The sequence below is a fragment of the Macaca thibetana genome, chromosome 7 (assembly GCF_024542745.1).
Source record: "Macaca thibetana thibetana isolate TM-01 chromosome 7, ASM2454274v1, whole genome shotgun sequence".
NCBI lineage: Eukaryota > Metazoa > Chordata > Mammalia > Primates > Cercopithecidae > Macaca > Macaca thibetana.
Window position 1 is genome coordinate 42,168,341 of NC_065584.1, and position 13,401 is coordinate 42,181,741.

At 35.0% G+C, this 13,401-nt stretch overlaps 1 protein-coding gene across 23 annotated transcripts in view; it reads right to left on the bottom strand.

The window, feature by feature from the left end:
- FUT8 (fucosyltransferase 8) overlaps positions 1-13,401 on the bottom strand; it is a 339,734-nt gene that overhangs the window by 173,728 nt on the left and 152,605 nt on the right. For all 23 annotated transcript variants that reach the window (XM_050799254.1, XM_050799257.1, XM_050799256.1 and 20 more), the window contains one exon: positions 6,369-6,798. In XM_050799254.1, the coding sequence (XP_050655211.1) occupies positions 6,369-6,571 (203 nt within the window). In that variant the 5' untranslated portion in view covers positions 6,572-6,798. The remainder of the gene's footprint in view (positions 1-6,368; positions 6,799-13,401) is intronic.

Here is a 13,401-nt window from a genome sequence, read left to right on the forward strand (position 1 = left end):
TGCTTTGAAAAACACATCTCACCAAAATTGACATAAGAAAAAAAAATAGAAAAGCTGAACAGTCCAATTTCTATTAAAGACATGAAATCCAGAATCTAAAACCTTCCCATATGTTCTCCTTCTTTGCCACCACCCTTCCCCACAAAAAGACTCCAGGCCCAGATAACTTCACTGGTAGAATTATAATATTTAAAAGAGAATGAATATCAATTTTACATAAACTTTTCCAGAGAACAGAATTGGCCTGCATAATATTGATAACCTGGAAAGACATCACAAGAAGGAAAAATTATAAATAAATATCTCATTAATATAGAAAAAATCCAAAACAAAATGTTAGCAAATTTAATCCAGTAAATATTAAAAAGTTACAAGAAATTCCAGGGAAAGAATATCTGCTTTATCAGCCCGATCAGGATAGGAATGTTGTTCCCACTGAAATGTTCTCAGGGAAGGAGTATCTTTCATTATATGTTAAAAATAAGATATTCTTGATAACATGAGGAATAATGGATACAAGATTGAAAAAGAAAAAGGCAGATATAATGAAAGGTTTTAATTAGATAGCAGGTGCTGTACACATTCCAATCCATCTCACTTGCTTTAAGAATATATGTATACTTCTTATACGAGAGACTAGCAGTTATAGAGAAGAGGGTCTAGAGCAAAATCTTCCAACCAACCAACCAACTAGAACGAAGGCAGCCCACTTTTTAATACAATGTTCCCAAACAACAGTAAAACATGACCTGTGAAGAACCACTTCAGTTTCCTTCCTACCCAACTCAGTATACTTCTGTTGCCTGGGACAAATTTTTCCACCAGAAGATTTATGCTTTGTCGGTAATCCATATTGGTAGATGATACACAGCTCAGAAAAATAGGTAATCAGAAACTAATCACACATTCTTTGTGGTTTTTAAATTTACAGTTTTACAACTATCATCTAAATTCCAGAAGAAATCTCTTCTCCTTTCCTAGACCAAACAAACAAAAAAAACTTTATTAATCGGTCAAAAGGCCAAAAGCCACATTTGAATTTTTTTAAGTTCTGTTCTCAAAAATAAATGTCCCTAGAATAACAAGATTAGGTTAAAAGGAAAGTTGTCAATTAATCACATTTTAGATTTTACAACTCCATGAGATTGACACCCAACCTGGTTGAGGTTCACTGCTCAAGGGGGTTTCTGCAGAAACCAACAATTTTCTGGGTGTTTTCTGGTAAAATTTCAACTCTGGGAAGCAATGTGGCTGGTTCAAATCCCAAGGAGCAAAAATTCTGTGAGCAAATAGCTATTTCACATTACTAAACGTTGAAACAAAACAAACATGAAGCATAAAAGGACTGAGAAAGTGATAATTTCTAAATTTTTTAAAGGCCCACTACATGTGTCCTAACATGATATCAATGAACAAGAAAGAAAGAGATGTCTGGGAAAATCTAAATACAAGCATGTTGAAAACCTAAGCATCAAAGTCAACAGATTCAATCATTAATTTCAGTATAAGTTTACATTACCTCTTATCTAGATTAATACTTTAAGAGTTTCCCAAGAAATATCTTAACTCCAGTCTGGCACATGCACCAAATCCACCTGAAAATCTAAATCTTCCTCAACCATTTTTACTGTGTCATTCCTCTGCTGAAAAACAACTATGGTTCTCTATTATCTATCAATCGGGTCTATACATAACTCTTGCTATATAAGCCCACCATGATTTGACCTAATCCAATTATGCATTCTTTGTAGTTTCATCAACTAAGATGCGGTATCTATTTCTTCCACTTTTGAATATGGGTAGGCCTCTTGACTTGCAATGAAGAGAATGTGACAGAATTGACACTGTATTACTTCTGATGCTCAGTCTCATGAGGCCATGCAATTTCTGCTGTTTTCCTCTTGGAACACTACCATGTAAGAAATCTGGGCTATCCTTCCAGAAAAGAAATATGGAAGCGAGCCAGTTAATGGTCAACCTAATTGCCAAATATGTAAGTGAGGTCATCTTGGACTGCCCAACCACAACCAAGCCACCAGATGACTGCAGCCACACGAGTGACCCTGTTTATAATTAGAAAAAAAGCCTAGCTGAAGTTAACCCAAATTGTAAAAATCAAGGGCAAATAAATGACTGTTTTATGCCACTATGTTTTTTTTTATTATATTATGCCATATTTCATATTACTAATAAATATAATTTTGTGTTTATATATTTTTAAAAAACGATTTTTTCAAAGAACTTATTAAAAGAAAACAGTTCCATTATTTAAAATAGGCAAGAGATTATTTGGGGAAGTGAATAAATACTTCACCAAAGTTGACATATGAATGGCAAATAAACACATTAAAAAATGGCCAGTATAATTCATTACAGAAATACAAATTGAAACCTCAATGAGATAGTATTACATATCTATTATAATGGCTAAAATAAAAATAACTGACAATTGCAAATGCTGGCTAGGAGGAGAGCAAGTAGAACTCTCAGGAATTTCTGGTAAGAATTTCAAAATGGTACAGGTACTCTCGAAAAACAACTGAGCTGCTTCGTATAAAGTTAAATATGCAGTTAACATATGACCAGCAGTCCCACGCCTAATGGGAGTGCCCAAGAGAAATAAAACTATGGTCATACAAAAGTTTATGGAACAAAGGTTAATAGTGACTTTGTTCACAACTGCCCCAAAATGGAAATAACCTCACATTCTTGAATTGGTAAATGGATCAAAAACAAAAAAAAAGTGATAGATCGTGCTATGATTTGGATGTGGTTTGTCCTCAACAAAACTCACGTTGAAATTTGATCCCCAACATGGCAGTGTTGGGAGGTGGGACCTAGTGGGAGGTATCTGGGTTATGGAGCTAGATCCCTCATGAATAAATTAATGCTCCTCCTTCAGAGATGACTGAGTTCTCCTTCTCATGGGAATGGAATAGTTACCAAAAGAGCAGGTTGTTTAAAAAAGTCTGGCTTCCTCAGTTTCTGTCTTGCTTCCTCTCTTATCATGTGATCTCTTTATACATGCTTACTCTCCTTCCACTTCCTACCATGAATTGAAGCTGCCTGAGGCCCTCATCAGATGCAGCTGTTCAATCTTGGACTTTTCAGCCACCAGAAGCATGAGCCAAATAACTTCTTTCTCTATGAACTATCCAGGGTCGGGTATTCTGTGATAGCAACGCTAAATGGGCTAAGACACATCGATATAATGGAATACTACTCAACATTTAAAAAGAATAAAAATACTACTTAGCAATAAAAAAGAATGAGCTACTAATACAGACAATAATATTGATGAATCTCAGAAACATTATGGTAAGTGAAAAAAGACTCAAAAGGCTACATGCTACGTAATTCAATTTATATGACATTCTGAAACAGTAAAAAAGTGTCACAGAAAGCAGATCAGGAAGTGCCAGGGACAGGAGGTGGGGACAGAATTTGATCATAAGAGGGAACAACAGAATTCTAGAGGGAGGTAAAATTCATCTATAATTTTTGTGGTGGTTACGTGACTAAGTATTTGCCAAAACTCACAGACATCTATGATAAAGTGAGTGAATTTTACGTACGGACATTACTCATCAATAGATCAGATTTACACTGCAACCTCCTATATATTGTGCTTGTACATTTGCATCCCTCTGAGATATATTTAAATTATTTTCCTAAATTTCTAACACTATCAACAAAATCCAGAAAATTCTACTGAAAGATTTGTTAATTGCTTTTCAAATTATTGTCTTGAATCTACAAAATCTAAAAAATTGTAGTTCCAAGCTTCTGTGTTGCTTTCCAACTCCAATCCATATGCCTTATGGCAAAGAAATGACCTAGTTATAAACATCTGAACTAATCCTTTGTAGTCTGACTACACATTTTCTCAGAAGAAAAAGACATAACAAATTAAGTACAAAATATTAACTTAATTACTACAAGGGGAAAAAAAATTCCAACGCTAGTAGCACCTCCATTTCTCTTCCTTTCATGCCAGAGGGCCCTAAAACGACATCCCTTTGGAAGAAACACAAACGGCCCCAGCAGTGAAGTCAGTGAAAGGGCACAAGAAGGCTTTCTTCCCTAATGAGGGAAAATAACTATAAACTATTTTCCTGAAATTATATTCCCTTATATAAACACGAGCTCATTGGCTTAGTCTGTTTTCAGACTGTAATTACATGGTAATACCATATGACTTAGGTGATTCAGCTCTTAGAAGTAGTCTCTACATTTAAATGTAGTAGTTAAGAAATTAATTTCAACATATAAAAATATAAAGAAAGTGACTTAATAGACCTAAAGATTATTTTGCAGAAAGAAAAACCCATACTAAAGGCAAGCTTTCCCTTCATGCAACAAAAACAAGACATTTGGCAGTCAGAAATAAACAAACTGAAATATCAGTATTGATGATGGAACCACAAGAAAAGTGAGCAATTATTTATGAGCCTAAATTGTTAAGGGGAAAAATATTTTTAGGAGCAAAATTCCCATGATATAGAAGGAGATTTTACTACAATCAAAGCAAACCCCCAAATCAACTAGAATAGTAGCTATTCTTGGTGATCTCATACGTCTCATACTAAGACGTTTAGGTCACTGATTTCTCTGTTTTCTGCTCAGGAAGGCAATACAGTTATCCAGAGTTTAGGTTTTGGAGTCATACTACTAGGATTCAAAGTAGGCTGTACCACTTGTGAAAAGTGTGACCTTCAGCAAATTAAATTACTTAACATCTCTATAATTCTTAATCTGTAAAACGGTTACAAAAATGGTACTAACATCTCAGAAAGACAGTGTGAAATTCAATGAGATGATCCATGCAAAGTCCTTGGCACAGTACCTGGCATGTAATAAATGACAGCTATTATTACTAACCCCTAAATTATCAATCTTTAGAATGAATAACACTCTACTGAAAGATCACCTTTCTCTATGATGTTCCCTGAGTACCCCAAGTAGGAAAGAAAATAATAGACAAATTCAAGAAGTTCTATCCACTTTCTAATCCCTGACCACTTGCTATCTTCTTGAATGGTACTACTACAACAAATGACAAGAATAATGTTTCATTCATTTTTGTCTTAACACCTAGCACTGCCTTTCAAAGGACATAAAAGGACCCAAATAATGTTATGGTGAAGAAAAAGTTATGACTCTAGACAAAGGGAAAAATCCGAGTTCTAAACAAAGAGTGAAGGGCAGTGAGAGTAGAAAATGAGAGGACGATGGGTATCCTCTCTATAGCATCAAGGGTAATTTAACACTGCCAACTACATTCTTCCCTCACAGAATGTTCCTCAGTTTCCGTAACAGCTCTCTCCCTCTATTCTTCCCCAACTATTCTAAAAGCTTTCTGCACAACTGGATGTTTCCACTTTCTACTCTTTAATTTATGTGTTCTCAAAGAGAAATGAAACTCAGCTCTTTTTCTCTATACCACTTCCCTTAGCGTTAATTACCACCTCTGAAGTAATGACTCTCAAATCTTCATTTCTAGCTTGTCTAGTTTGAGAGAGCAAGTACTACATGATCATCTTTGCATATAAGATATTAGGTAATGTTTTACCTCAATAACTTTGCAAAAAAATTCAGAGATCGCCTATGTAATATTATGTTTACTTGCTCCCTGAAAATATATAGGAGACTTTGGTTTTCCAAACAGTTGATGCCTTCTAATAGATATATGCCACATTTTTTACAGACTAGAAATAGCAATGATAATCATTCTCCGCATTCCAGATCCAGTTGTTTAACGATAAACTTTTGTGTCTACATTTTAATAAGTTATAGTTAGACTAACTCAGCCTCCCAGTTATTAGAATATCTTTGTTACAGTTCATATAAAATTTTTACTATACACTAGTTTAAATCATAGTTTGGATTTAATACATCAATTTTTTAATATGTAACTGTAAATGAAATATAAGTACATAAATTAAATGGCATAGTTTTTCTACATTAAAATTGATATGCAAAATAATGATGCCACTATGGAGAAATTATCTTGGGGTGTCCCTGGGCCACACTGGAAGAAAAATTGTCTTGGGCCACATATAAAGCACACTAACACTAATGATAGCTGATGAGCTTAAAAATAAAATTTAAAAATCTCAGAATGTTTTAAGAAAGTTTATAAGTTTGTGTTGGGCCTCATTCAAAGCTGTCCTGGGCCACCTGTGGCCCATGGGCTGTGGGTTGCACAAACTTGCTCTGTATTAAATATACGGAGATAGAAAACTGTCTTTTGGCAAAGACAGCAGGTTATAAAAATAATTAACTATTTTTCCTAGCAGAATGAAGCCCTACACCTAAAAACAAAGTACAATATTTCATCATTCTTCCTTCAGTATTTTAGGACCTACCGGAGAGATTCGGCCATTCTCCTCAAGTCTTCATTCTGCTGTTTTAAGCGTTCAAGCTTTGCCAGAATCTTGGACAGTTCTCGGCTAGAGTGATCAGGATGGTCATTATCTCGTACCAAGTGACCACCTATATAAAATAGCAAGGTCCCCCAGGCAAAAAGAATGAGCATAATCCAACGCCAGGAACCAGTCCATGGCCGCATTTTCAGATTTTCAACTCACTTCCCTGGAGTCCTGGAGCTCAAAGAATTGAAAACATTGTAACTCTGTTTCTAGTTAGTGCACAGATGAATAGACTTCTGTTGTTTCAACACATGATGCTTCAGACAAATTATTCTCTCTGGTAGTCCTGTGGTGAATCTTTCAAAGAGATCCTTCTGGTGATATGTGTAGGAAGCTTTATTGTCCTGTACTTCATGGACTCTACATGCTGTGGAAAGAGTAAGAAATGTATTTAAATTATTTAAGATATATAAAACAGCATATGCTGAGATTCTTGGAGTTAAAGGAAACACATTGGTGTTGACTGGCCAACAAGCTGGAAGATAACCTAACTGCCTAATAACAAGTAAAGGGTAAAAGCTTTAAATCTGTTAATCTGTATATTAAATCAGCCATGTACATTAGTGCTCTACCAGATAACAGACTAATTAGCTCTAAGCCTGAAAGTCCTCAAAGTGCCATCATCACTTTCTTTTCCTTCTTACATAATTATACAATAGCTTATATACGAAGACTTAAAAATTGTATCTTTGAACAATCAATCAAAAACAAAATATACTCAACCACGTATTTTGGGCTAGTATATTCATTATCTCAAGAAAAAACATGTTCCCTGTATGAGTGATTTCATTTCTACCAGTTCTCAACTCCACTCTCCTCCCTCATTGTTCAGCTGCCATCATACCACTTAACTCTGCAGGTGACAGGCAAACTGTCACTTTTAGGATGAATTCTAAAACTGACATGCATATTAGCCAAGTAAAGGTTATCATAGCCATTAACCAGCTGGCAGTCATTCCAAATATCAGAAGCAAAGGTTCAAATGAACCAGGCTAGACTACTGCTTCTTCAAATTTATTAAAAATACCAACAATTACAACAAACATCTAGTACCAGTTATATCCTAGTTACTGTGCATCTTAAACTACAAATGCACATTCTTTTCCAGGCTTGGTTACAGGTATCATTTGTCATTTCTCCATCATTAGGCTTAAAATTCCCTTGGAAACCAAACTATTTTCTCCCCAAAGAGAGAATCTGTAGGCAAAAATATAATTTAAAACCTTTTGACAGGCCAGCCGCCGTGGCTGACATCTGTAATCCCTGCACTTTGGAAAGAGTCAAGGCAGGAGGATTGCTTGGACCCAGAGTTCGAGACCAACCTGGCAAGATGGTGAAACCCCATCTCTATAAAAATTTTTAATTTTAAAAATGTTTTGATAATTTTAAAGCTATAGAAGAGAAATTATATGTCTAGACAGAGTTCCATATAAAAAAGGAAGATAGAAAAAACAAGAAATAGTTTCTGTATACAAGACTGAATGTGAGGGCACTTGACCACCAATTAGTGGTAAAAAGATTAGCAGAAAACATGGAGAAGAGGCTTCAAAAATCAGAGCACAGGGCCACTATTTTTCCACTTTTACACCTTAAATCTCAATTGTTTTTAAAACACCAAATATTCAAAGAGAAGAAAATCTCTTCAAATGGTTGTCCTAGAAACACTCTACTTCCTTCCCATTTACTCCTACACCATTTACCTTAATGTTACTGATTTACAATGGCAAAAACATACAATGAAAAAGATTGTACTTGCTGAGAACTGTTTGAAAACCAAATTAAAAAGGAATAATCTAAGTAAAAAGTTGTCTGTTGTTTTAATAACTATTCTTAAATCTATCAAAAACACTCTTTTTATTGACTCCATTGTTCATCCCATTCCTTTCTTAAAACTCTCAAATCCCCACTCCTCTAAACTCAGGTATCCCCTACTTTTCATCTTATGTAAAAAAAAAACACAGATATCCAGGGCTCTGTGACTTAAAAACCAAATAAAAAAAAAACTCATTCCGATGGCATAAGAAATTGATTCAATTCAGTAAGTCTGCCAAAAAATGTAAGTATTAATATTTCAATTAATAATTTTGTGACAACATATGCAACACTGTAAAATGTTACTATACTTATGTGCTGAAACTATACTATATCCTAGTTAATTCCAAGCTATTAAGATATGCAGTTGTCCCTCTGCACCCTTCACAGACACCAAAATCCACAGACGTTTGGGATTCTTACATAAAATGGCGTAGTATTTACATATAACCTACACACATCCTCCCAAACACATTAAATCATCTCTAGATTACTTATAACACTTAATACAATTGAAATGCTATGTAGATAGCTGATTCTGGGGGGTTTTTTGGGCAAATATTTTGATCTGTAGCTGGCTGAATCAATAATACTAAAACTGCAGCTACAGAGGGTAAACTGTGTATCAGATATTAAAATTTTTTTCTTTCCCTTCACTGTAACAGTAACACAGAAAACAGACAACTGTGATAAACAACCAAAGCAAAGGTAGCTTTCTTAAAAAGAGTAATTTAAACAATAAAAAGACATGCTGAAACATTTTCCTTAGGATTACAATAAAAACTGTAATATTTAAAGCCAGCATAACTTGAACAGTAACAAAAGTTTACAGAAACAAATTTTGAAAAACAAAATTTGTATAACAAAAAATACTTTCCATTTTTTATAAACCATTACCATTCCTTTCTTAAAACTCTCAAATCCCCACTCCTCTAAACTCAGGTATCCCCTACTTTTCATCTTATGTAAAAAAAAAACACAGATATCCAGGGCTCTGTGACTTAAAAACCAAATAAAAAATAAATTCATTCTGATGGCATAAGAAATTGATTCAATTCAGTAAGTCTGCCAAAAAATGTAAGTATTAATATTTCAATTAATAATTTTGTGACAACATATGCAACACTGTAAAATGTTACTATACTTATGTGCTGAAACTATACTATATCCTAGTTAATTCCAAGCTATTTTATAAGCCATTTTATAAACCATTAATTTATAAGGCATTAAATTACTATATTATACATCAATATTGATAATACTTGAGTTGTAAAAAGCAATACATTATTATAGGAGCAAAATATGGTCATTTTCTAAATTAATAGCATCATTTGAACTATGTTTTTGGAGAGACTGTTTCCCATGATTTTTTTTTTGTATTTGCCAGTATTTTTTAAATCCCCGGTTTTGGGGTCAACAAAACCAAGTTAAGCTGAAAAACAAGTAGTTTTCTATGCAATTTTCCTCTGTAAGGTTTAAAAGAACAAGGTTTAAAAGAACAAGTACAGAATTTTTTCCCTATCTACTAACTACAATGCTTACTTACTTATGGTTACTTACTTATGGTTACTGTTTATTGTCTGAATCATGCTTGCTAAAATATAAACGCCATAATTTTTGTTCATTGTGTTCACTGATGTATCCCAGGCACTAAGAACGGTATTTGACACTTAGTTGGCACTAATGAATACAGCTTAAACTGCATTTATGCCCTACTTAAGACGGTAAATGGCAATGCAGAAAGTGAGAGAATGCTATTATACGGAAATGGTTCAAAAATAAGGTCATTAATAAACTTCCATATTTATTATCGTCAACATATATCTTATAAAGACATTCCTTGGTTGATTAAATTTAATTGGCCTAAAAGACCAAAAGAGTCCTTTTTTTTTTTCTGAATCTCGCTCTGTCTCCAGGCTGGAGTGCAGTGGCACAATCTTGGGTCACTGCAACCTCCACCTCCAGGGTTCAAGAGATTCTCCTGTCTCAGCCTCCTGAGTAGCTGGGATTACAGGTGTCTGCCATGGTGCCTGGCTCATTTTTTATATATTTAGTAAAGATGGAATGTCACCATTTTGTCAGGCTGGTCTCAAACTCCTGACCTCAGGTGATCCGCCTGCCTCAGCCTCCCAAAGTGTAGGGATTAAAGGTATGAGCCACCACATCCAGCCAAAAGAGTCTTATGTTTGCCTTTTAACCATGAAAAACTAATGTATCTTATTTTCTTCATTTAGAAGACTCACTTTGCAAAGACAACGATATGACTGAAGAAAGTATGTACAGCCTTTGATATGAAAGCCAATCAACTTACTTGTGAAAGTATTAGTAAAAATAGTTCAAATTAGTAAAAAAATTTAAAAATTAATTACATATATCAGCTAATTTCTGACTAAAATTTATATAGCAGTGTTGAGATTTGTTCTCAGAGTGGGCTTTCTCTTCACGAATTTATAAATTTATTACTACTAAAGACTCACATAGTACTCTTCTTCTGCAAAATACCAAATGAACTGAACTGTGCCAGGATTCTTTTTGCAAATTTATTTAATTAGTGATATCACCTTTTTTTTTTTTTTTTTTTTTTTTTTTTTTTAAGAGAAAAGTTGGCTGGGCACAGTGGCTCACGCCTGTAATCCCAGCACTTCGGGAGGCTGAGGCGGGTGGATCACAAGGTCAGGAGTTCAAGACCAGCCTGGCCAAGATGGTGAAACCCTATCTCTACTAAAAATACAAAAATTAGCCAGGCATGGTGGTGGGTGCCTGTAATCCCAACTACTCGGGAGGCTGAGGCAGAGAACTGCTTGAACCTGGGAGGCAGAGGTTGCAGTGAGCAGAGATCGCAACACCACACCCCACCCTGGGCGACAGAGCAAGGCTCTGTCTCAAAAAAAAAAAAAAAAAAAGAGAGAGGGAGACAAAATCTCGGCATGTTGCCTACGCTACACTGATACCACTTTTTTAAGGTACTAAGGTATTTAAATGTTTCATTTCTTTTGGTATTTACAGAGATTCTTTGGATAATATTTGTTTAATGTCTCTGGAACAATAAATATATTTGATTTTTCAAAGTACTTTTTCTGAATCTGGAAGCTAGAGTGTAATATCAGTAAGATAAGGAGACTTAATAGAGTTGCTATGAGCCTTAAATAAGGTTAACATTATATAAACCACTTATAATGCTTGGCACATAAGAAGTGCTCCAAAAAAAGTAATTTTATTTTAATGCTGACAAGACATAGAAATTAAAAGTATGGGTGCTAGAATCAGCAGTGTCTAGACTGGAGTCTCAGTTCTGCTACATCACAGCTAGGTAACCTCACTGAACAATCTGTAAACTGGAGAAAATAAATACCACCTCTCCTAGAGAATACTGGAAAAGGCTTAAATAAAATAATCATCAACAGGGAAGCACCTCAGCACATGATGCAGCAAATTGTTATGTGGTATATATTGATGTTGTTACATTATTTTACAGACCCATTTATGATTATTTATGTAATTAATATGCCACATGCTGTTGTAGGCAGCTTCTGAAATGGCTGCCAACTATCTCTGTGTCCACTATTCATGTCCTTGTATCATCTCCTCCTCTGGAGTGCTGGCTGGACCTAGTGACTTGTTTCTTACATAGAATACGGTAAAAGTGACAGAATTTCACTTCCAAGATAAGGTTACAAAAGACTGGAGCTTCTGTGTCTTGCTCACATTGTCCCTGCTTGCTTATTATGAGGATACAAGCTACCATACTGTGAGCCATCATGCAGAGAGGCCCATGTGGAAAGGAACTGAGGGCAGCCTTTAGACAACAGTCAACAAAGATTTAAAGTGCTCAGTCCTAAGACCACAAGCACCTCACAAGGTTGTTGAATCCCGCCAATGACCATGTGAATGTGAGCAACCTTAGAAATGCACCCTCACCAGTCAAGCCTCAACACAGCTGTAGCTTTGGTCCACATCTTGAATGCAGGCTTTTTAAAGACTCTCACCTAGGAGACGGAGCTTAGCCAGAGGATCCAGCTAAACCATCCCTAAATTCTGACCAACAGATAATAAATTGTTGCTTTAAGCCACTGAGTCTAAAGGTAATTTGTTATGTAGCAATAAATAATTAATACATATGTCTACCTTCACTAGAAGGTTAAAAGCCTGATCTTCGCTTCATGTGTTATTTTCCGTCTCTAGCAAGTTGTAGAACACCTTGGGCACAGAAGAGGCATTCAAGATGCAGGACAGAACTGAATCTTAATCACGTTTCCTTATGTATTCTGCTAATACCTCTTATACATATCATAAAACAAAATTCAATTTACAGCAAATAAGAGATTTAACAGATACAATTACAATTATTGGTTTATACTAATACCAGAGGTAAAAAAGGATATTTATTAATAGCTGCTAAACAGAGTTCCATCTCCAACCATGAAAGAATAACTACTACTAGATTAGCCTCATATATAAACTAGAAAACTTTAAAAAACATATTTAGAAAAACTGTTTTCAGATATTGGGCAAAGGTCAAAGAAGACTGATGTCTGAGAGAAAGTTAACAATAAAAGTAAGTCCTATAATCACTTCACCCTTCTGCCTAGAAGCATTTGCTGAACACCAGCACAGAAAGAAAGAACCCAAACAAATCACAGCCATCTTCCTCAGGTGAGAAGACAAAGACCAAAGTGCAGGGAATTTAAGGTAGGTGGAATTTGCAGGTCATTATACTAAAGAGGAGGTAGATACTCAGAAGGAAAGCTCCAAATTTTGCATAGGAGATCCTTTGAGTCTTTGGCAGGAAACTAAGTTATAGTAAGAATTCAGGAAGCTTCCAAAGGACAATTATCAGAAAGAGAAAAATTAAATACTGGGTAGCTAAAAGCTTAACACACCTCAAAGATTAGGCAAAGTTGGGAGACCTATGAGTTCCAACCAGGTACAATAAAAATACCACAGAGAAAACCTGCAGCATTCAGTAAAAATCCAAGAAATAGAACACCTTAGAAATGAGAATTAAGCAAGCAGGAATCAAGATAAATATCTTAGGCTATGCGAGGCATATACTGTCTCTGTCACAGATACTTCTTAATTTTTATTTTTGTTTCTTTATAACCTTTTAAAAATGTAAAATCCATTCTTAGCTCATGGACTATACAAAAACGGGCTGTGG